Genomic DNA, 26,323 nt, shown 5'->3' on the forward strand with positions numbered 1-26,323 from the left:
AAAATAATTATAGACACAAAAATGTTTTGGCTTTTATTACCTCCTCTCATAAAGACCTTATGAGGATAATAAAAGCAAAATAAATATTTTTACGCATCTCGCAAAAACTACAGAATTTGATGCGGTTTGCATAGCGGAGAGAGATATCACAGTTGTATAGCGAAGGGTCTAACTTAAAATCCCGTGTATATTGTATACATATGTGGGATAATGCCTGTTTGACATGTGTCTATTACTTAAGTTCACGACAACGTGTCTGTCATAGATACCTATTTTATTCGTATAAGCGTGTTAATTTATCCCAATTCAACACGAGTAGTATTGAACCTGGGACCATTCTCTTACAGGACCTTTCACTTAACCACTGGGTTACTAAATTGTTTAAATCGAGTAACAACAGTGTAAAATAGGTAGGTACATAAATTTAGTTGATCGAGCGACCTACATAATTAAATATCTCATAAGATTTTGTTACACATCATAAAAGTAAATATTATCAGAATAAGTTCTCATTAAACAACTGATAGGTAATCTTGCCCGAATCCTATCAAAGGCTGTTAACATAACATAAAAAGTAACAAGCTAACACATAAAATGTTATAAGATAGAAACGACTTACATCCGAATTACATCTACGCTGTGGTTAAATAACCACGTAAATAATAGATTTGATTTTATTTTTTTTTCATTGGTTTGGTCTAACCTACTACTATAATACAAGGTACCTCTATATTTTTAAATTATGATATATTTAACCAAGATTTCAATACGCACATCATCGTATAGCTACTGGAAGTATTATGTAATCTGTGGTGTGGTAGGTAAGTAATCTTGGCAGTGACAGCGTGAAATTTAAATTCAAATTTCGAATTAATAAATTTGAACATAAAATTGTTCTTTTTATAAATTGTTTACATTTATAAATATAACAATTTTAATAAACTGGTTACATTAGTCCAATACATCATTGTCCGATTAATTTAAAACAACAAAACGAGTATAATTTTTCAACGGCACATTAAACTTTAATAGCGACGGTCGATATCCCTATTTACAAAATAGAATAAAACTTGACAGATTACAGAATGACGCTGCCTGAGGCAATCAGGCCAGCTAACGACGCGTCTAATAGGCTGGTCTTCCAGGCTCTTTTATAAGGCAGAGACATGTCGTTCATCGTTAATTTTTCATCATTATTTCAGACCAGTTGCTCGCTTTAGGGACACGGGGCACATTTGCTATGGGGCATTTATTTGTCGCAGATTTATTATCCGGCTAAAATATCCCTCTTTATATGAATATTTTTCCTAAACAACAGAATGCGGATCTAAATACTATTTACATCGAAATCTGAATCATGTTTATAGGTTTTATATTTTTTAGTTATTATATCTAGGTTAACAAATGTTATGTGGTCAATCATTTAAATTCCCTAAAGAGTAATTGTAAATTATATTAAGAATATTTGTAAATTCCCTAAAGAGGGTTGAGAAAGTTAGGATATAGCCAAGCATTTTTACGCGAAACCCTGGGCTTCGGAGCGTCACAGCTCCGAATATAACCGGGAACACGTGAAGAGGAGAGAGAAACAAAATAAATAATAATATATGTAAATAAAAAAATACTTTAAAAATAAAATAATCATATTTTTTGTTCGGATTTGGAGATTTGATTTGTTTTTAATCACAGAAAGGAAATTTCTTTATTAATAATAAAATCGAATGAATATTTCATGGCGTCCAATCACTGGCCGAATTCAATTTATCGATGAAAAAGAAATCTGCAAATCGCATTCGTGACCGTGAAATTTCCGGAACACCGCTTTATTCCATGGGGACTAGGTACGTCAAGAGAGCTATTATACCTACATACAATTTATAATATATATATATCTTACTTAATATATACAAGTTATGAAAATTCCGGCTCTCTAAATTATACATCCTTATTTTATTACTTCAACCATCATTTTCGAAACAATGTTTATTATTCTTTTATTTATCAATTTCATACAAAAGCAAAAGAAAAAAATGATTTTAATATAAAGTATAATAATAATATGTCACATAGTTCATAGTTTGCACGTCATCATCATCACTGAAATGTCCCCACTGCTGGGGCACAGACCTTCCTTATAAATGGATAAGGAGTATGGGCCATGAACCACCTCGCGACATTTTACGACTGCAAATGCAACCAGGACCAAAGGAGATTAAAATGTTCATTTTGATGACCTCCTAAGCCAACATTTTAAGTCACACATCCAATGACCTTTCACACACATTGAAAATTACAACAAATTTTTTAACAGCAGTTTAATAAATGTAATATGAAACTCCACCACAAACAGTCCTCTCAGTAGTAGAAAGAAAACAAAATTACGTCTTAACGCGAGTCGAGATATGCTGAAATTGCGTCATTTGGTGTCATACCTCTCGAATCACACTCTAATACTCCACAGATGCTTCAACTGTGTCGTATTTGTGGACAAAAGACGCTTTTTTGCCCTTCCAAATAACTATCCAATCCAAATACAATTAATAAATAACGTGTAACTTATTTATTGTATATTTTTTGTACGTTTTCTGTAATAAAGATATCTCAAGTAATAAAATCTATTCTACTTTCTTGTCGTTATTCTACGCTACTAATGAATAAACATTATGTTTTAACCGAGCTAATGTGTTGAAAATTCATAAGGGTAGATATCTGTAACATAAGAGTTCTGTAACAATATTTTAACAAATGAATAGGTAATTTGTGTGAAGACCGGCCGTTTAATTTTGGCATTTAATCATATTGGCAGATTTATGGTTATCCGTGAGGTAAAATGTAATTTATCGGTAAAATAAGATGCCAAGTATCTTAGATTGATCTGATAGTGAATGATAAATGAGTTCGGGATGACACATTTAGATAGGTTTTTATTGGGTTTTGCGTGTGGTAATGTATTTCCCACTTTCATTCGCTCGAGCGAGTTGTTAGTGAGTGAGTTCGTTTTAGATTTTGTTGTTTCTTAGTAAAGTAGGCAACTAAACAACTTTCCTTTCCTTAGAAGTCTTATGTAAACAATCTTACCATTTCTTTTTATGATTTTACAGCAATATCAATTACAATGGACTTTCTAGGAAATTTAACTTTAGAATGTCAGGTTTGAATGAATAATTGACTACTTTCCGACAAAATTCATAAGTACCTACTGTGGATATTGTTTACATGTTAGGGACTCGTAAGAAAAACCGGAATGAAAATGATAGGGGAAAGAGACAATACGGATTTCAAATCAAATAAAGACGGACACGGCAACACACTGGCAGGACACGGGATAGAAAGGCTGATATTTCAAATTTTACTAAACTTACTTGTACCTCTTGTTGCAGCTGTTGGTAGTTCGGATAGTACAACTTTTGAGTGAAGGTAGGTTGATAAAAATCTCCGAAATTTCGCAAATGGTACAAAGTATACAAATGCTATGTAGGACGTAGGTATTTAAGTACAATCCCGGACACATAAGTTGAACCAAAATGGCGACCATCAGGATTTTCGTGGTTATTTATTTATATATCAAGAATTTTAAATATCGCAGGTAACATCGACAAGAGCCTCTATTGATGATGACCCCAACACTGAGGTCATTAAAATTGCTGATGGATGATGTTGATCATGACTTATATTATGTTTTTAACATAGCCGCCGTCGACCCGTCGTCAGTAAAATGGAAATTCAGTAGGAACATTTTCAAAAAGTTGTTCTGAAAGTTTTAATTCGAAACATGTTCGTTTCTCTCTCATTAACTCCATGAAATTTGCTCTTGATGATTTTATTTGCTGTTTATTGAACGTGAAAGTAAATATTTAGGAAGCGAAGTGAAAGTTGAATTATGATAATTATGTTATACAAATACCTAAGTTTGAACTTCGCGAGGTTTCTAAGATGAATTTTCATAAAAACTTGCACCCCAATTTCATCCTTTTGGGGGTTGAAGATAGCATATTATTTATTACATCTCTGTGTCAATTTTCATCCCGATCCGTTCAGTGGATTTTGCGTGATTCTCGTACATAGACATATGTATATATAGGCGGCTAAAATTCTCCAAAAAAATCTATTTTTTTCCATATTTTACAAACACCCCTAATATATTTTTTCTTGAATATATAACCTAAGTACAGACATAAGCCAGTTACATTTTATTGTATTGTGTAGATAGTTTATGATCGCAATCTATTGGCTTAGAATACTACAAACCAAATAACATTAGATTGATTGGCTGTTGTCCGTAATCTTAGCATCACACAATATAACATCTATTGTGATATCCCAAGTGTTGCCAGCTTTCATTAACTTACATCTTAATTAACGGTAATACAAAAGAATGCCTTGGATTTTGCTTGTATTTTCTGCGCTCTTTGAACATCATAAAAGAATATCTTCAAGAAATATTATATACAAAAGAAAATAGGTATCGTTGTAGTTAGAATAAATGTTTTTTGTAAAATAGTGATACTTCACTTGTCCATATTTAGTTTAAAAAACTAAAGAGTAACAAACAAATATACATACAGACATCCTCATAAACTTTCGCATTTATAATAATAGGAGGATAATATGCGAAAGTCTGTGAGGATGTATGTGTGTATATTTCTTAGTCTACTGGACGGATTGTTATTAAATTTGGTACACGGGTAGAATATGACCTGTAATAACACATAGGGTACTTTTTATCTCAAAATTCCCACGGGAGCCCCGGGGCGCAGCTACTTAGTATAACAATAAATATTTTGTAAATGACAGAGGAACACATTTTATCACATAATCAACTACTTCAAACTTACCAGTGAGAAATGACAGTCTTCTCATTGCAGGAAACGGATGGTTTCCCGACGTGTCCAGAAGGTCCAGTTGGTATACCTCCCCCCGGATCCTGTACAACTTGCGGTGGAAGTCCTCGATGGTCGGGGTGTAGCTGTCCTCGAACTTGTTGCCCAGGAATCGGGAGACCAGGGAGGTTTTGCCAACTCTTGCTGACCTGTAACATGTGGGATAGTTAGGGACTTTTTTGGAAACAAAAAACAAATGCTTCCCCCGTATTTTTAGAAAAATAATAAATATTCTTTAAGATAATTATTTCTTAGTAATAAGCAATTCTTAAGAGTGGGTTGAGTAGTCAACTTTGACGTTGCCTTTGAGTTGTGCAGAAAAACGCAAAGAACGCCGGCGGCGCACAGGTTAAAGTCTAAGTTGACTGATGAAGTTGACTGCAATTCACCGTAAGAATTAAATATATAGAGACTCACCACACATTCATAGTTCGTTAGATGGAATTGTACTACCTATTAACGCAACGGTGCTATATTCTATAATATATAGATAAAGGAATCCAGATCTAGATACAGGATCCAGGAAAGAACCTCGGTGGCGCAGTGGTAAAGTTCTTGCCACTGAACCGAGAAGGCCGGTTCGATCCCCGGTCGAGTCATGATGGAAAATGATCTTTTTCTGATTAGCCCGGGTCTTTAAATGTTTATCTATATATGTATTTGTTATAAAATATAGTATCGTTGAGTTAGTATCCCATAACACAAGTATCGAACTTACTTTGGGGCTAGCTCAATCTGTGTGATTTGTCCTAATATATTTATTTATTTAATATTTACTATCTCAATATAGCTCTCTTTATTAATAAACTAGTGTAACTGCGTCAATAGTTTCCTCCATTCACAGCTTGCGATGTCGATATTGCGAAAACTAACCAACTAATAAGGTAGATTATTTTAGTTATTACTATATTACCTACTTTACCTAAACTATTTAGTGATTTATTCATTAACAAAACTAAAAGATTTTATGCAGAATTCAGTAAAACTATTTAAAAGACGATTTCACATTGATAGATTGTTAGGACGAGTGGCACCAGTCAACTTTGACATTAACTTTAACCTGTACGATACCATTGATTCGTACTTTACATTTTTCTGCGCAGATAAAATTTAATGTCGAAGGTGACTGATGCAACCCAATCATAATCAAAATTAAAAAAATAGTTATATTCATAGACGAGTTAAATTTTTTATGTTTTAGAATGTCGGACATTTTGTATGTTAAGTTACATTTGTCTATTGTGACAATATATAGATATATAACTATCTAGCTAAAGATAGAATCGATATGAGGAACTTATATCGAGAGTAAATTCAGAAAAGTTGTTGTTACTTTTAGCAGTTTTCCCAGAGTCATTTAACACGATGAAGATAAACACTATCTGTGGAGAGCTGAGACCGCCAGAGACCGTATGAATAGCTACTAAATATGCACTAACATCCCGGGGGAGTATAGCATGACATAGACGGATAGATAGTACATAGACGGGTTTACGCTAAGTATTTGCTCCGTTTTTCCGAAAAGATCGAGCCCAAACTCAACTAGAAGATAGGTTTGCGCCGGACTTTTTAAGGTTCTTACGTCTCTGTTGGTTGTTGGAGGTTAGTACAGTCGACTATGTAATTTCGTCATATAGGTAGGTACGAATTTCAGCCAGGCCCTATACGTACCTCCGTAACGTCGCGCGTCGTGCCGCTCCGTTGTTTTCCATAGGTTTTAATATTGACGAGCGTTAACCTACATCGAATCTCCATACAATTTGTGCGTTGTCCGTCGACGAATGCCAAAACACGAAAAGTTACTTAAGTTTTCTTAACTTTGTTCTAATTTCGATTTCAGTATTAAATGTAATCGAACTAGACCTTCAAAGGCACATTTTTACATAAAATTTCGTAAATATTCTTTCATGATGATGATTCTCCAAGCTAAAAACTACTAGCATCTAATAAACGTAAGTATAGCTTCTTGTACAAGAATTTGGAAATAAAAAAGGCCATTGGTGAGTAAAAAATGGTAAATTCGTACATACTATATCAATTTTTATTACATTTCATACTGTTGTATGAAAAAATCTATAATATATTGTAGGTACAACTGAATAAAGTATAGTACATCCCTAGTGTTCAAAGGATAAACTAAGGCTACAAACACAGCTATTTGTTGTTGACTGTACCGGTCCAGGATCTTCAACAAAAACAGCACAAGTTGGTTTTTGTTTAAGCATACTTTCGAGAGAAGATCTAGGGAGATAAAGACATAATGAAGTTGGTTAGTTATACTTGCTAACTTGCATTTGCATGAGAGTCTCGTAACAGAGGAAGTTTTCTGAAAGCTCCGTACTCCTCATAGTAAATATTTTAATAAGAATTCATTAAAAAATTTATCTTTTTGGTTTGGTTTTAATGTTGCACGTGCATATCAGTTTGTGCGAAAATATACTAAACGTGACACATATATCTTATATCTATATACATATATCTTTATTATAAAGATCACTTTAGGATATGTACATATTTATTGTTGACACAAAACCCATGCAACCCGATAGTCCTAAGCAAACACAAATCGATTTGAACAAAGATGTTCGACTGATTTGTGTCGGAGCACAAGCGGAATAGTTTTTTTTTATTCCATAGTACCTAAACGAGGCAAACGAGCATGCGGGTTGTCTGATGGTAAGCAAACACCGCACTACAAGAACACCAGTAACTCTATAAAACCGGTGGTGGTGTCATGGACCCATGAGTTTCGCGATGGCTGACCCATGCGTCAACTAGTGAACGCGTGCTGCCTGGGGAACCGGTCAGCTCGATCTGTTATTAAAAATATTTCATGGCAGGATTTATCTAATCTGCCTGATGTATTGGGCCAGTTATATAGCAGGTTAGTCTATCTGTCAGATTACAATATCATATTTTTTCAAAAAGTGTTGTAACAAGATCCTTCTACCATTTTCTTGAAGGCCCCAAAATAGTACCCAGAAACAAAGCTAAAGGAAAATCCTATAAAACAAAATAGTTTAGCTAACTTGTCTCGACTTGTAGTCAGATTAGTAGATATTGATTTTTATAGGTCCGTCCCGGCTCCACTCAGGTAAAACTAACCTAAAATTAACTATAAAAAAACACCTGAATTCCTTAGGAGTCACACTATCTATTAGTGAAAACCATACAATAATCCGTCCGGTAGTTTTTGAGTTTATCGCATTTATACACACAGACAGACAGGCAGACGCGACAGGTGGTCTTATTTTTATAATATTTTATGTATAAGAATATTGCGAGGCTTGACGAAGACGGGCCTTTTCGGATTCTGAACTAATCAAACAGCTACTTTTTAAAATGTTTAACTAGACTGGGCTCAATTACTTAGGCTTTCGTTTAATATTCAACAAACAATTCTAATTAAGTAAAGCAAGCATCAGTGAGTCGGGCCACGGCCCCCTGTTGCCTACTTAGTAATCAATAAGAGTCGAAAAGATTAACTTCAAAGACTGTATTTTAGGGAGATTTTATAAAAAAATTCTTACAAGTAAATAAAAGCTTGAAAGATGATTTGTAATTATTTGTTTAGTGTCTACGATATTTCACTTTGACTATATAATAAATTACTAAACTTTGTACTATATATAAAATGATGAAATCACGTAGAGTTTTGTCACAAAGGCAAAGAATAGGTACATAAAAAAAAGTTAAAACTGATTTTTAGTCAAACTATCTGTTGTTTCGCTCTTCTGATGTCAAATATGTTGTTATTGTAACTTAAGACAAGTACAAACAATATTTTAGTATTCAAGTAAAAGTGTTGAATAGGAAATATACTATTCAGTTTAGAGCTCCATTTTATATTTAAAATGGAGCAGGAACCTGAATCATAACGCAACATTGTTCGTAGGTAAGTGTGGAAACGCAACGAGTTTGTCACCTGTCCCTAGAGAGGGAAGTTGGTGATAATGGCGGCGTTATCGGCTAAATATTTAATAGTTCAGACTTGCGACATGCGATGATGACGGTAGTTGTGGAACTTGTATAAAATTACCAGTGTTACGGGTACGAAAATGTACGGGAATATTGAGAAACGCATTTGAGATGAGCTCAGTGTATAAAGTGAGGAAATAAATAGAACACCTATAATACAATGAGGAAATGTACAGTGGTATCCTAATACTTCCTTATTGCACTAGAACATTTAAAACAAAAATCCAAAGACGGACATCGATACGTATTTACTTCTATCGATAGCCTTTGATGGGGCGTACAATTGAATAGTTAAATCTGCAGTCTAGTAGTCATATTGAGATGTGGAAACCATGTCATTCGTGTTTCATTTTAGATAATAACTTTAACGATCCATTTTACATAAACATGTATTTAAATTTAAAATGTATTTCATTTCAGCACTTCAGAAGCAAGACTATAATTTTGACCGAAGATCTGAAAATGTTGCTGGATTTGTATTCTATAAATGTGGCCACTAGAATTTTAACACATTTTCAAAGCTGTTACCTGTTTTTGAGAGCTGCGAATTTACACAGATTTAAATATTTACGACAAAAATAATAATTTTTTCAAGCTTTAACACGTTTTATTTGGTATTCCTGGAATGGTAAGAAGTTTGTACTTTAACTTGAATAAGCATTATATTTATTCCATTCACATAGTAGTCAAAATTATATTTTATTATTATTACCTGACTGCAAAGGAGGAGTATTGTTTTTCGCGCGTATCTTGTATATGTTTTCATCGATTCCAATTCGGATTTTGAAAATTTCGACGATGAAATAAACACATGTATAAATTAGTAGTATCAAAATACACGCACGAATATCGAAGCGATCTCTCAATTACTGCCACGTTATCGAGTTATCGTCTTTCCGAGTGTTTGTAAACAAAAAACGATAGAACAAAAGTTACTGTGTGTGAAATTTACGGAAGACATATTTACTTACAAGTTATTATTTAACTTGCTCTGTATGTGTTTGTGTCTCAAATCCTGCAAGTTAAATTAGACTCACTTTTCAATAACCTACTTCCTACATATAGGTATTATAAATGCGAAAGTTTGTGAGGATGTAAGTGTCATGTGTGTATGTTTGTTTGCGCAGAATCTACTGGACGGAGTGTTATGAAATTTGGTACATGAGCAGAATATAACCTAGAAGAGGCGTCTGCTTATAACTTATTATTGTCAATATCTCAAGTTTAAGCAACGTGTCGCAATTAAACCTATACGAGATTAAGTTATACCACCGTGAAAACTACAACAAATTCCGTGCAGTAATGTTTACGTTTTGCGGGAACAAGCATACTTACAGTTTGTTATGTGTGATAGATATTAAATAGATTTGCATTAAAAATATAAAATGTAGCTTCTGTAATATATTTATTGTGTAATGTGAAGGTGTCGACTTTCTCAAATATACTCGTATGTATGTATATTCGAGAGCGTTAGCTAGTGTATTACTTTGAAATTTAATCGAAAGGAAATTAAATTCTTGATTTGGGAATCTGAAACGCCGCGAGTTGGTAACATCAAACACGTCGAGACGTCGGTTTAGAAAAGTATGTTTGTTTATGTTTTAAGTACACGTTAACATATCTCGCCTGCGGAAATGACGTCTATAATATTATATTTAGATGACACATTCCAATATCAGATGATGCAACATCTAGCAAGATGATGTTAGTACCTACTATATTTAACTAAATATAGATCACTTATAATCACTCAATCAATGTAATTCGTGTATTCGTTCAATCATACCGTGACGAATCATAATCCTCATCAGAGTCACGTTAATAAGAATTCAGTCGGTCATTTACTTTGCTCACGAATGATGAAGGGAGTCGAATTCCACTTAAATGTAGCAAATCAGCAGTGGTCGTTCCGAAATGCCAGTAGTTTGTAGCTTGTGAGAAATAACTATTTAATAAAAAAAATGACGTGAAAAAGTGCCTGTGTAGGTCTAATTTCTGAATAAATTATTTGAATTTGAATGCTTCTTATTCTCAGTCAATAAGTATAATAACATACATACCAGTTGCAGTCCGCAAGGAAGATGCCTCGAAGCCTTTTGCTTAGGAAATAATCCTCAAAATTTGAACATTCAATTGTGCGGCGTAAAAACTTACGACCGACGCCGCTTGACATATGTGAACCTTCTTTGGGAATGCTATTGTAGCCTCTCTCGTGTCAAGTATCCTTTAGTCTCGCATCGTGTGACATCGACAAGTTAAGTTTATACATTATATTATCATAAACCAAAATAAAGGTCATAATGGACATTATCATATGAAGCAAAACAGTTGTGTTAAAAAGGCGCTATTTAGGTGCCATGACTGTGTTAAAGTTTTTGCATCCGAGTTGATAGTAAAACACGGAAAACGGTTACCTGTTAACCTATCATTCGCGGTCCACCGATCAAAGGTACATTGTGAACTAATCTCACATAGCTCCATCGATTTAGAGTTTGCAGGGGCCCTACCAATGTCTCCTTTCTCTCTCATCTGAGTCCGCAATATTCAATCGACCACCTACCTGACGTTAACCCTCTTTGAAAATGCTGTTGTTGTCTCTCCGCTGTCAGTAATTTTCTGGCAGGCTAGTTGTAAAATCACAGTTAAATCTTCAAAATTTTAACGGGTTTGCGTCATAAATATATTTTTTTATAATAATAATAAACTTTATTTCAGACTTGATAAATGATAAAATGAATTTATTTGCTGCAATAAGTATAACATTTTACAAGATAAGTTTACATACATTGCAGAAATTTTACAAATTAATCTTATTAACTATGACTTCTTCACTAGGCAAGCCTGTATCGATGAAGTCAATTTCAACATATAAATCAATTAAAAATACAGGGTTACCGAGCCAGATAGTACTTTTAACATAAATTATTAAATTTAACATAATAAATTGAAACTTAAATTTAAACCAGTGGTCGTAAGTTTGTCGGGTAGTGAATATATAGACTCAACTTTCAATCAATAATATTTCTTCTGTTTCGTCGTAGCTTAGCGTATACAACCAATTATTAACTATTATACTTTCTGGGCTTCAGGTATAGATATACCTGAAGCCTACGATGAGCATACGATAAGCTTTTCTTAATATCACAAAATTTAACTACGTAGTTGTAAATATGTATTTTACTAAATAAGCCTAATCTTTGTATCTTGTATTCAGTACTCGAAAAACTCTTCGATTTACCAGATACTCATAGTTACTGGCCGAATGAATGGATTTATGCATAGAGACCGACATTTTTAAAACTTTGCAGTCTATAAAGTGATAGTAACAATTTTTACGCCTGCATACATCCTTATGCATATCTCTAAGGTGAAAATAAAAAATCTTTGTTTTTACTTTGTCGAAAAAAATATTATTGGAGCCAATACACTCACATTTTCATAGTTTCGGTCGGACACTGATTGAAATTTTTACGTAAACCCCGGACGTCTCAAACTCATTCATCTACGTTTGTTGCTGGATTCTCTCTCGAGAATATAGCATGTAGTAGTGGTCTCGCCACGTGGTGTATTCGACAACAGATATGGTAATCATGGCGCTTGGCATTCGCAATTTAGTCCCCATTCGACATCAACACTATCATCAATAGGAATTTATTAAGGCATTTCGACTATAAAATGAATTTTAGACACCTATAGAATATCAGTTATTAAAGGTTAAAGAATTCTTATATTGTTATGATGATAGAATACACAATATTGTAAATACAATTTTGTTTCTCCGAACAGTATAAGTGCATACGTTTCTTCGATATCGTGCATTCTGATTCTGAATATTCTATCAGAGAAAAATCAATTGAATCATAAATTGTAGCATACGTAGTGGTTAGATATCATGATCGTAGCGCTCTCGTAGCACCGCGTAGCACTCTCGTAGCTTAGACTTCATAAAATAGTTCAAATGTTTGTCCATGTTGGCAAAATTACGTAGCTATATAGTTATATGAATAATAATATAAGTTTAAAGATTGGCACCTCAAGTTGACGAGCTTAAAACACTCGATAATAAACTAATCACAGAATCAAAGAAATTAAATTGACAAAACAAATGTTTTGATAACTTGTGATCAGTAACGAAAATTTTAAAGAAAATAGTGTAAACTAACTGAAATGTATTTTAAACTAGCTTTTGCCCGCGACTTCGCCAGCGTGAATTTCCCACGGGATCAGTATTTTTTCCGGGATGAAAGATGTGTCCCTATGTCCTTTTCCATATTTCATATTGCATGTATACAAAATGTCAACAAGATTGGTTGAGTTGATAGAGTGTAAAGAGGTAAAAAACAAAAAAAATATCTTTATATATACTATATATTTATATCGCATTTATAGTTAGGATAAAGTATATATCCTTCCCAACATTTATAGTCAAACGGGGAAGAAAATGTCAGTTTTTCACAATCATATTTTGTTTTTAACTATTTTCGATATTTCCGTGAGTTACAACGGTTCCTCCTATATACAGGTTAATACATAGCTCGGTGGTGGGTTGCCGATTGAGCAAACGGGTTTGTCACAATATAGTGCGAGACACATTGTCTAACTGTGCGTAACAAACGTTTATAAACAATTTAAAAGAAAATCATTAAATAAATACTCACCCCAACATAACCAGCCTGAAGCAGTTCTTCGGCGGCGGCGCGGATTCTTCACAACCCTGCGGCAGCGGCGCGCTAGGCCCCGGAGACCGCTCCGGGTCACTCTCCTCCCCCACCCCCGCGCCCCTCCGACACAACCACGACGTGCCACACTTATCCCGCGCATCTTCAGTAGGCGCCGCAAACTGACACCGCCGCGGCGACCGGTTCCTACCACTAGACAACGATGATTTCAAAGGAGAAGACGGCGCGCGAACGGGACTAGGCGACGCCCGAACGGGAGATGTTGACACTTTCACTGGCGACGACTGCAGGGACGAAAACCCGCTCCGGTCCGTTGTACCGTTCAGCATTTTCGGGTTAACTTACGACCGAATGTTTCATTGTTATTTTTCAAATCACGCTTTTTTCATATTTGATGTTCTACAAATTTATTGTTCATAGTTTGAATTGTAAACTCAATTTGTTGGAAAGCTCTAGGAACGTTCGAAAGATTTCTTCGACAATCAATTTGTGCGAACAAAGTTGGTACGAGTGAGTTGTTTTATTTTCAAGTTATTGTTAAAATGTTTGTAAAGCATTTTATTTGAACTATACTTTTGGACATTTATTACATTGACTGCAAACTATTTAACTATTGTACTGTAACAATTATCGGAGAGTAAACGTACAGATTTAACCGCGAGATTACCCGTGTAAAACCGCAATTTAATCGAATACGTTTACGCTCAAAACGCTATTTCACTATTGCAATATTGTTATTGCAAAAATAAACAACGTGCGATAACTTTATCGAAAATACCCAGGCTTTGTTCGGTTTCCGCGCAATCCCAATACATGCACAATATGTGGTTTAAATTGTTACAGGTTAAACGTGAATATAACCTGTAACAGTCATTTCCCATACCCCGATATGCTAGCGTGTGAATTAAATTCACACGCTTTATCCAAAAAATAAACTTTTCAATGTACAAAATTTAATGAAAGCAATCAATTTCATCGCAAATGCCGCCCACGTCCATATTTTAATGAAATAAAAATAATAAATAATTTCACTATAATGAGATACTTTTTTCCATATGTCAAAAGCAAAAAATATACGGGGCTTTTATGAATGGTGAATGGCGAATGACGTCACAAATGATGCAATCAAGAAGCGTTTTATAATATGAGAACAAAAAATACCAAATGTTATTTTATTATATACTTATAACTGATCAATTAAAGCGACATTTTATTATCGTGAATACAATAAATAATAATTATAACATTTAAATAAAATATTTTTGTCGAATATTCTATTGAGTATCTAGTTACTCGTAAAACCAGTTCCTTACATATGACCTGTATGATACATCAACAGAGGTGCTCCAAATAGGTTAATCTTGACCTGCCTCCGTAATAGGGCTCGAGATAATCCATCTTAGGGCTTCGCTTTCACTCGACTGCAGCTAATGAGAGGGCAAAAAAGGTTTGCAGCTAATGGAAGAGGATTTTAAGAACATTCCCGAGAGTATTTTTAGGTTGTACACTGCGAAAACATTCAACAAATTAACATAGATTTTTTTTTAAATTCAGTATGTTTTTTGTAACAAAGTCAAAACGTTTATTCTGAAATCAAACCTTACTGGCAATTTTTCTTGTGGAATTTTAAATTATATAGTATAGCGGCCCGTCCCGGCTTCGCACGGGTGAAACCATAATTTCTCTTTCCCTTCCATTTCCTCTTGTATCACTCTATCTATTTAAAAACCCCGTATCAAAGTCCGATGCGTAGTTTTAAAGATCTGCATACATAGGGATAGACCGCGGAAAGTGACCCCTCTGAATACTGCTTATTGATTTCTCAAATTAGGTGCTAGCATTTCGAAACGACCACTGCTGAGAAGAAATGCCATGAGAAACTCATTTAAACAGTTCTTATCATGCCAAGAGCACTTACCATTGTTATTATTTTATATTTTTTGCAAATAACTAAGAGAACTTCTATTTTCCGCAGAGAAAGCATAAGGAAATATAAACAGAACGTTAAGTCTAAATAGAAAACTAAAATAGTACCGCCAAACCGCTAACCGCAGAGGCTCGCCGGCATCGGCAGTGGCGTAGCGAGGGGTGGGCGAGGTGGGGCGAATCGCCACGGGCGCCACCATTAAGGGGGGCGCGGCGACACGAATTGCACTATTTTTTATTGCTTTAATTGAAACAGCTGAGAAAAATCCTTTTGTTGAAAAAACTCTTAAAAAGCAAGCTATGGATATATGATACAGTAGACAGAACCACGTCTCTATAATATACGGGATAGACCACGATATGCAAAACTTGGAGCCACGTTTAGCTACATGGGCATTTGAAATTTCCACTTAGACGAAGAGGATGAAGGACGGTTTTAGTATGAAATATATGTAAACTCTTTTTTGCAGGACAAGGATAGGCAATCTTTATTAATATACTAGCGGTTCCCTCCGGCTTTGCTTGGGTAAAACCATAATAAAAGAGTAGCCTCCTATATTATATATAGTAGAGTACTATTACTCCTGAAAGTTTCGTTTGTGCCAAATTTCATACAAGATCGGCCCAGTAGTTTATCAGTTTATTCATTACAAAGAAAGAAACAAACATAAAAATATTTTTTCTCTTTATAATATTGTTATCAAACTATTAATATATTAGTATTAATATAGTATAGTCCGAAGATAGTCCTAGATAACTCCGGGCCGGCAACAGGCCACGCTACGCCACTGTTCGCTGGTTGCTCGCTCCACAAATATTTACCAGAGTCCAACTCACGGGTAATTTGATAAATGGTAAGAACAACAACCAATTGACGACTTGTTTTAAAAACTTATTTATATAATATAGCTAGGTAATACTGATTCTCAATAATAGACACAAATTCTAAAGTAATGGGTATGAGTACATACCCAATAACAAGCCTATAACACCAAAGAGACCTTCGAATCTTCGAAGTCTTACAATTTTTTTAAACAAAAAATCTAAAAATCGGCCGCTTCATCAAAATATTAAAGTTTTATTTTTTACCAGTGTTAATTGCACCAAAATCCGAATGCTTCAACTTTGTTATATATAATGTAATAATGTCCCGGGGTTCCCGACGTCATGGCCCCGAATGCAACCAGAAGAGAGTACAAGCGAAACCCACTCGGATCACAATCATAACCTGTTTTGATATACTTTTTGACTATGTACATTATGTACTTTGACATATTATTAGAATAAAAAATATAAGAAATGATAATGTTAAGCCCTTCTGGCATGATAGGGACCAACACTGTTCAAATGAGTTTCTTTCGGCATTTCTTCTCAGGAGTGGTCAGCTTGTGAGAATGTGCTTGTGAGTTTAATATAAAAATTGATATGAAAAAGTGCCTGTGAAGGTCTAATTTCTGAATAAATGATTTGAGTTTGAATTTTGCGAAAACCGTCTTTTATAACATACGAAAACACAAAATATATTTGCGAAGCGCGAGCAACGGGAATTTCCGTTGCTCGCGCGAATTTGGCTTGACGTTTTTATAGTTCCGCAGGAAAATAAGCACGTCTTGTCCCAGTTTTGTTCGAAATACTCCATTGTTTATTCAATCGAGTCGATGCCATTACAAATCTAGTCTCTTTCCCTCTCATGTGAGCGTTTTTCTGGTTTCTTCTCAGTCATAGGGCGTAGGAGCCCAAAGCCCGTTTTCCACAAAAAAATCCACAAGAAATCAAAGATTTAATTGTTTAAAAAACATCTATAGAATAATCAATAGAATAATCGGAAGTATTCAAATGAACAATAGTGTGTTGTAAATTAAGAAAAAAGCTAACCCTAAATGAATAGTGTATCTATGCATATAATAATTGTCTGTACATTTAGTGTTAATGACTGAATAGATGGACACTTAAAACTAATAATTGACAGCAAAATTTATTTTTTAAAATTATTTTTTGTCTGTCTGTCTCTCAGTCTATCTTTTGTGGCTTTCTTCAGGGTGAGCAACTCTTCAGGTCTTTTTATATTGGCGCTCGAAGGAAAGACCCCTAATATAGCATATAAAGATTTTTTAAAATTTCTGTAATCATTTTGACTCCTTACCAAAAAATGTTTGGGCCACACGAACGAAGTCGCAGGCATCAGTTAAATATAGATTTGTTAAATCAATAAAAAAATCAAAATTAAATTTGTTTAATTTAAAATATATTTATCCATGTTATTTAAGGCCCTAAAACACGAGTTCATTATTAACATTTGAACGTTATAAAACTTTGCTACCGGACAGAGTTTCCAACTCATGAAAGATAATAATAAATATGTCGTAACATGTCATCATTTTGAAGTTTGAGCAGCCGGAACTCATGTGGGTATTCTAAGTTATAATTGGTCCATTTGACATGATCGCTTTGTGAATTTAATGTAGGCACTTAACTATACTTATTTTAGTAAACTCCATTTCTAAGCGACGCGGTACATTGGACCTGAATTGCTTTTTAGACGTCGTTGACGTTCTCATGAAAAATTCACGTCGTTAAGCGATTGGGATCTTCTTCTTAGCGTGTCGACTGGCTAAATTTGTGAGGACCAGACGACGCAGTATGTATGTACGTGTGCACGCGTTAAGTAACGCAATAGTATTAATATGGATTTTAATAATTATTAAAATCCATATTAATACTAATTAATAATATAATATTATTTATAGAGAAAAGATTTGTATTTTTTGTTTGTAATGAATAAAATCAAAAACAAAGAAGTTTGGCACAGATACAGATGTAACCGTCAGGAGTAATATAGGCTTTTTTATTAGGGTTTTACCCGAGCGAAGCCGGGACTGACCTTTAGTAACTAAATAAATATACCATTAACCTTTTTATGTTGTTACATTTTTGCATAGTATCTGTAGAAATGGTTTTTATTACACGCTTTTTAAATAAATTTCATTTTATGTAAGACATCGTTTGGTATCATCTGTTTATCAGTTTTTTTTTATATTTAAACTCTTATAAGCTTTTAACCACGGCTCTTACGTATTCCCCTTTTTCCCTTCCCATTCCGTCAGTCAGACCAGCAATTGAACCTCAGGCCCTTGGCTTAGATCATTCTTCCCTACGTCAAACGTATGAATTTATATGGAAATCCGTAACGAAATGAAAATCTTTGAATATTTTCAGATTTTATCCGTGGCGGAACAATATATTTATAGAATAAGAAGTACAGCACCCTTGTACTAATTTTTATAATGTAATGTATATCTATAAAAATGTGGGGATGAACAAGTAACAACAGTTAAATCAGTTGCTAAAGTTTTGAAACACATTTCTAAAACTTACACAATAGGTACACTACATACATACACAATACGTATTGAACTATATGTAACGTGAGGCGTCGAAATAAATAATAAATGAATAAAAATAATAATAAGGATTTCACTCAAAAGTAAAACTCGAAAGCCAAAATACACACAGACAAAATGGGGTATACAAACCACTCATACATTAGCAGTTTTTAATTAAATCCTACAATGCTTATAATTAAAGAGGACGGTATGTCGAAATCAATGAGTTCAGCCGGGGCGACAACTTGACGACGGCTGTAAGGGTTGCCTGCTAATATATTTTGCACTTTGGGATATGTATACTTCTTTCTCTGACTCTCTCTCTCTCTCATCATCGCGTGCTAGGGGAAATATTTGTATTTTTGTTTGTAACACAAGAATACAACAGATTTTGACGAAATTTGGGACAGAGAGTAAACATATATGTATATAGGAGATTTACCTATATTATTATATTTTCCTATATTATTATATTAGGATATTTCTACCTATGATATTTTATCACGGAAAAAGGAGCACTGATTCCTTTCGTTGTGTGATAATTTTGTGTAAAATACCAGGTTTTTTTTTAGTAAATAAAACATCAAATGGGAGGGTAATTTTGTACAGATAGCAACCCTAGCTCTCAGACCTACATCATTTCGGCTCTTGAGATAATCTTTTCATGGCATTTTGGCACTTGACTCGTGTACGATAAGACTATTTTCCGGTAATCTAATTTGGATGAGAGACAAAGAAAGTTGTGCATCTGTATTATGTACTTCGAGAATCTTCGAACTTAATATTGCGTTGACCGTGACGGCGGAGTCAACATAGTTTCAGGTTTTTACTAAGTAATTGTATTGTAAAGTGTATTTTAAAAGCATACGCTTTTAAAATACACTGTTTAAATGAGTTTCTTTCAGCATTAAAACTGCCAGTAATTTGTAACTGCCTATGAAGGTCGAATTTCTGAAGTCCAACTTTGTAAGTTTAAAAAAATATACGTGCCTACTTAAAATAAAGATCAACGTTAATAAAATTTGCAATGTGCAAATTATATAGTAGGGTGAGAGTACATATTCCGTGAATGCCCAAGTTAAAATTTAACCATACACCGTACAAATTTGTTTAGCAAAGTGTAACCACACTGCCCGAAGCGCCGTAGTCATGAAAATTCCTATTATCCGTTGCTTGCTCCTCTCTTAGAAGAGGTAGGTACTCTTCTAAGTATATTTACGTAGCTGTTAAATTTCAGATTTGTGGGTCGAATGTGAGTGAGGGCTCCTCGGCTACCCAGTTTATGTAACTTCTAAACTAGCTTTTGCCCGCTACTTCATATGCTTTTGAATTCGAAGGTCAACTTTTATCTAATTTTGGAGTTGAATTTCCAAAATATAACAAAGAACCAGTCATCATATGGTTACCTATCTCTATGTGCCTTCGAAACTTTATACTGCGATTTTTTGTTATACGGAACACCTTATTCCAATATTTATTTAAGTTTCTACCAACACCAGTTTTGGATGTGTGGTACGTCTGTCAGTCAGCGCACTCTCAACCTTTATAAGTAAATTCTAACTCAAAAAGTATGAATAACACTATAAGTAAGCAGACGACGCGAAACGTGCCACATGAATGTGTACACCAATCTGACTCATGTACTTTTAATTTGTATATACACACTTAAGCTATTTGTTAAAATTAAAAATTAAATTAATTAGTACTCATGTACTATACAGTTTTCATCGACCACCACTTGATTCTGGTAAAGAAAATATCTTCCAGTCTTGACTCCAGATATAGATATCTTCCAGTCAACCGTCAGGAAAAGACATAGTTACAAACACAAATGGCAAAATAATCAATACACAAAAAAGAAAGAAAGTTAAAACAAGTAATATCGAATAAATAAGAATCTTAATTACTTTAAGTTAAAAGTCTAATAAACAATATTTTGGAGCCCCTTGTCCAAATTCCTTTTTTTTTAATTTAATTTACATTTATAGAACTGTTACTGGAAATATTGTCTAATCTGTGAACTGTCAATGTTTTTGTATTTCTAATCAAATAAGGCAAACACGTTGACAATTCTCAAAATTTATTTACCTATCTTTGAACCCGACATATCCGAAAGGTAACCAAGTCCCTAAGGAAATTTGTGATTTGTTTCGTGTGGAATTGAATCATCCCATAATGTTATTCATAACAACGAAGTCTGAATTAAGCGAAAATAAGTCGGTAATAAGTCTCTAATGTAATAAATGTTTCTATTTGATGTGGATATGATTACAGCCTTTAAAGATTACTGCGTAGGTACTGTAATTCCTAGTTTGTGTGTTTTCCTGTCGGTTTTTAATTTAGCGTCAATTAGTTGCAATTACGAAGCGGTTACTTAACCACTTATAAAGTATTCCTTACTGTATTTTATGAGAAAATTTATTACTAAATCAATATAATTGCTATAATACAATCAATAGTCTATTTATATAATAGGATTTTTTGATTGGTAAATAGATTTATATGTTAATTAAATAATACAGAAATATCACGAAGTTTCGAAGAGAAAAGAAAATGATGGACAAACATTTTTAATTTAATATCGTACGATATTTCTTATGCACTTTATCACAAGACCCAAAAATAATGTTTATAAAGTTTGAAAAAGTTGAGCAAAGTTTGAAAGCAATTAGTGTTAAAACATCGGACTTAATTTATTGTCTGAGATTCGGTAAGAATTGTTTCATCTCGAAAAATTAGTTTTCCAGCTTGCCTAAGTACGTATTTGACTTATTTTAAACTTTGTATCTACACGCAATTCCTATAAATTGGGTCTTGCTTGACGAGCAGGTAGACAACGAAGTTATCCTGCGTGGTTCAGTATTTCCTTTTGAGGTGTCAGAATAGAACCCTAAAAAAGTAACTTTATCATCTTAGAAAAATTGAAGACTAGATGACGACTATAAATCCGAAAATATCATGTAAAAACTAACTACAACACATCATAACTGTATCATGACGAATGTGACTCCCCACGCTCATGTGGCGTAGCCCTACCTACACCTACGGCTATTCTCGAATCTGTCTCAAAATCTGAGAGTTGGTATTGTGGTCGCCTGCAGCCTACGCCCGTCAACTTACATATTTACTCTATTTGTGACGCGACCCCACACGGACATAAGTAAAGATCCTGTTCCTTAGTCAGCGGAAAACCGTGGCAGGTAAGATTTTTGTGTGGATTTTTGTTAATTTGAAACTGATGAAATACCTAGGTACATGGATTAACTTAGTAAATTACCGTACAGCTCAGTGACCGTGGATCTTGATACATACATTTATCACATATTTTCCAAGAAATTTCCCATCTAAATCAAATTAGTTAGGCTCGATTTATTAATTTTCTTTTCTCGAATTGCTTTGCGGAATGGCATTTAAAAAAACTATATGATTTTGAGTTTTTATAAAACTTTAAACGTATATAACGATTGGCGAGATATTTCTAATACTCATGATAGAGTATGTTATATAAAAATACTGTTATTAAATACCTAGTTAACCTAACTTACGAAGAATACGGCCTTGCTCCGCCGCTATCAAAGGAGGCCACCACAAAAATATATCCTGTCTTCTATTTTCAACCCTATTCGACTGCTTTTAAAGTGCAATTTGCACATGCTCGTAACGTTTCTTTTCACGCATTTCGCGTCACGTACAGTCGCGACGGTGATCTTCGCGATTGCAATCCTAAACGATTTGTTTTTATGTTTATAGCTAACCCTGCGAAAAGTAACGCACAAATGTAACGTTTTGAATACGTCCTATTTATGATATGAATACAGATTTGGAAAGGAAGAATGTTATTATTAATTTTAATTTGATTTTAGTTACCGCATAGTTTGTAAGTTTCCATCGTGGATTTAGTAAGTACTCAGCGGAGTACCTACTAATTCCATGGTTTTCATAATTATACTTTAATTTATTTATTTTAATTGGATAGATTTTAAATTGCCTGTTGTTTTTATTTAAAAAAAATAGATGGCGCTAGTATTTTATTGAAATAAATAAAATACTAAAAAATAAACTTTGTTAAATTTAAACAATACTGTCTTATACAAAAACTCATACGGAGTATACCCGAGTGATATTTCTGGCATTGCTCGCCCCCTGCATCTCCGAAAGTGCAAAATATAGTTCAAACACATAAATTTATAAGGATTCTATAAATTGTAAGTAACCCTCTTCACGCGAGTTCAACTCGCTCTTGACCGATTTTTGTTTGGGAGTTACTCGCAAAATAATTGTCTCGATTAGGAGACAATTATTTAACGGAATTATCCGGTAAGATCCTACGCACCGGAATTTAACCGGAATTATCCGGTAAGATCCTACGCACACATTGTTAATGCCTTAAACAAATTTCAGATTAGATAAAATACGATAACATATTACACGCTTATTTAGCACTTCGCATTAGCATCTCTTATCTGAGGGATTTCCCGGTTGCTTTCGCCGCTAAGCGTCGGAGCCCAGGATCCTGTCTCCTATTTTTTTACAACCTCGGTGGCGCAGTGGTAAAGTTCTTGGTCCCGGGTTCGATCCCCGGTCTGGTTATGATGGAAAATGATCTTTTTATATGTATTTGTCATAAAATATAGTATCGTTGAGTTAGTATCCCATAACACAAGTCTCGAACTCACTTTGGAGCTAGCACAATTTATTTATTTATATATTTATCCATTTATTTTCTTCTCCACTTCGTGATTTTGATATATTATAGTTAAGCTATTAGATGTTTTCTACAATTTCAGCAAGGAGCAAAACAGGCCATCTGTATTTTTAAGGAAGCAATAAATAATTTTAATACAATTGTACTTAAATATAACAACATTTTTAAGTACATGTATAACAATATATAGGTACAGTTCACTCCAGCAAACTTGCCTATTCGAATTATCTGCGCGTCAAGTGCGTGGATGTGGATGATGCTGCATTAGTTATTCAGCAGACGAGCTGGTGCGAGACGGGAATGTCTTGGATCTACTGAACTTATAGAAATATGGTGTCTGTAGTTTTATTCTCACGTCATACTCGTGTCTGTTTGACACTAAATGCTCTCCTGTTACAATATTATGTTTGTTCGCACTTCTTTCACGTCAAAACAGAGCAATGGATTTAGGTTATTTTCGGTGTGGAGATAGGTCTGGAGCTGGAGATTGACGTAGACAACATCTTGTGGGACGAAGCCAACAACTAGTTAAATATAACATTCAAATGAAGCAAACCTTGCATTAGCACAGGACCTAACACACGGTGAACTATTTTTAATATTTCATAATGATTGCGTCGTATGTTTCTCATACACTTCAAAAATAAGCGAAAATGGAAAACAGGTAATGATAAAAATTAAAACTCCCCCGCTTCCTGAATATCAAAACTATCAAGTTTACAAACGACTGAACACACATTTTCCAAACATAGCTAAATACTCTCGATTCAATTCTCTGTCAAATAAAAAAAAAACTAGATTAAAATCAGTCCAGCCGATTGGCTGCTACGATGCCACGGACAGACACACAAATAAAAAGACGTTGAACTTATAACTTTTAAAACGTATAAATTCTCTCGTCCGGGGCTACAAACAACGATCTGAAAAAAGTATTCTTTTGTCAATCAATTCATATTATCCTTTCTAAACCCTTATTTGGTACACCCGATACGATAGGATTTTCTTCCAATGATGCAATACGAAATATAGTGGTGTAGATAGGTATCCACATGTTACGGTAGCAAAACAAAACAATTATATTTGACTAGCTTTTGCACGCGGCGTGAATTTCCCACGGGAACGGTTAATTTTTCGCGAAATATATGATACCTTAACTTCCATTTTGTACTCTTAACATGTACGAAACATTTTAAAAAGAATGGTTGAATAGATAAAGCTTGCAGAGTAACATACATACTTTCGTGTTTATAATATTAGTTAGATAGATATATCTCGTGGCTAACAAACACCTGTTTGTAAAAGACACAAAAAGCATTTTGACATAGTACTTTAGTACATTCATATATCACAAAGTATCTCTAGAAAATGCATCACGAAAATATTGCAGCAAAAAGTAAGTACACAACCTTGTAAAGGATGAAAAAGGAAATATCATCCTACTTTTATCTGTGCACCTTCTTTCCGAAAATATATTTACTGCGAGATTTAAGGTACCTTCTTTAAACCCTTTCTATATTTCACTGGATCATATCGTAGCGAAAGTGTGTTATCTCTTTTGTACGTGACAAGTTTGAATATTGGCTATTTAGGGTTAGTTGCAAACTTTAACGTTAAATTTGACCTGCACGCCGCTGATGTTTAGACAAAATGGCGAACTTAGCCGTTTTCTGCGCAGGTTAAAGTCAAACTTGACATCAAAGTTGACTGGTGCAACACACCCTAAACCCCTTGTGAAAGTCGTCAGTCAGATTGTAATCTATTATAATAAGTTTCTTTTTCAAAAAATGACATTTTTGTCACAAGCTTTTATTGCTGTCAAAGAGATCTTTTGCATTCAAAGTGTGACAAAAAAATAATATCCGCGCAGTAAACCGTTGAAGAGTTCCCTCGTCAGGAGCTGCTCTTAGGCGCACCATTAGGATGCTTACCATTATAAAGCAAATTTTGTACACACGTTTAGTTTGAATGATTGTCATATAAACTAAGCGTGTGTAAACTCATCTGAGCGTTTTCGGTAACTTCCTTGGATGTTAAGCGTCGGAGCCCAGGGTCCGCTAATAACCAAAAGTGTAAAAATACAATAAGTAGACTAAATGCCAAAGCATTATCTAACAGTCAACCATTCAAAGAATGATATGACAATGCACTATTTTTTTTTTAAATTAAGTCATTAAGGTTTAGAGTGTTTTCTTTCATACATCTTTTAAACGTGGAGTTAAATACAAATCAGGTAACGTCCGTCCCTTTAGTCCGGTTACAAGAATAAATTACGCTAAACTGTGCAATGAAAGGAAATTGGAAAAATATGCGCAATTAACTGTTAACCCTTCTCAGCTGACAAAAGTCACAATCAATATCCTTGATTGCGCTGGGGATTATCCAATTTTGATAAACCAACGCTCCTGACTAAAGCTGCGTACACACTACCCCACGAAGCCAACGATATGTCTTTTAACATTATAATGGTAAAAATCCAAATCAAATGTTACGTAGTAAAAATAAAAGTAATCAAATTTAAAATTGGCTCATATTCCTATATGATACATTTTTGATATATGAAATCTCATTTCCATTCGTTTCATTGGCGAGACAAGAAACAAATTTTATTGCCCCACTTTGCAAAATAATAATAGGTGAAGGGGTCGTGTTAAATTTTATTAATATTCGATTTTTAAAACGAGTCTCATTCCGAATAATTTCAAAGTCGAATCGCTTCAATAAATAGACAGTGTGCACACAGCATATAAAATTGATTGAGTTCAATTCGTTAGC

At 34.1% G+C, this 26,323-nt stretch overlaps 1 protein-coding gene across 2 annotated transcripts in view; it reads right to left on the reverse strand.

Moving 5' to 3' along the window:
* The window catches only part of LOC128673137 (uncharacterized protein), a 30,641-nt gene that overhangs the window by 2,502 nt on the left and 1,816 nt on the right, over positions 1–26,323 (reverse strand). Inside the window, exons 2-3 of one of the 2 annotated variants that reach the window (XM_053750773.2) lie at positions 13,517–13,936; positions 4,836–5,029 (exon numbers count right to left, since the gene is read on the reverse strand). In XM_053750773.2, the coding sequence (XP_053606748.1) occupies positions 4,836–5,029; positions 13,517–13,866 (544 nt within the window). In that variant the 5' untranslated portion in view covers positions 13,867–13,936. Of the gene's footprint in view, positions 1–4,835; positions 5,030–13,516; positions 13,990–26,323 lie in introns of both variants that reach the window. The other variant, XM_053750769.2, reaches the window with a different exon arrangement.

Source organism: Plodia interpunctella, chromosome 10 (assembly GCF_027563975.2).
Source record: "Plodia interpunctella isolate USDA-ARS_2022_Savannah chromosome 10, ilPloInte3.2, whole genome shotgun sequence".
In the NCBI taxonomy this organism is placed as follows: domain Eukaryota; kingdom Metazoa; phylum Arthropoda; class Insecta; order Lepidoptera; family Pyralidae; genus Plodia; species Plodia interpunctella.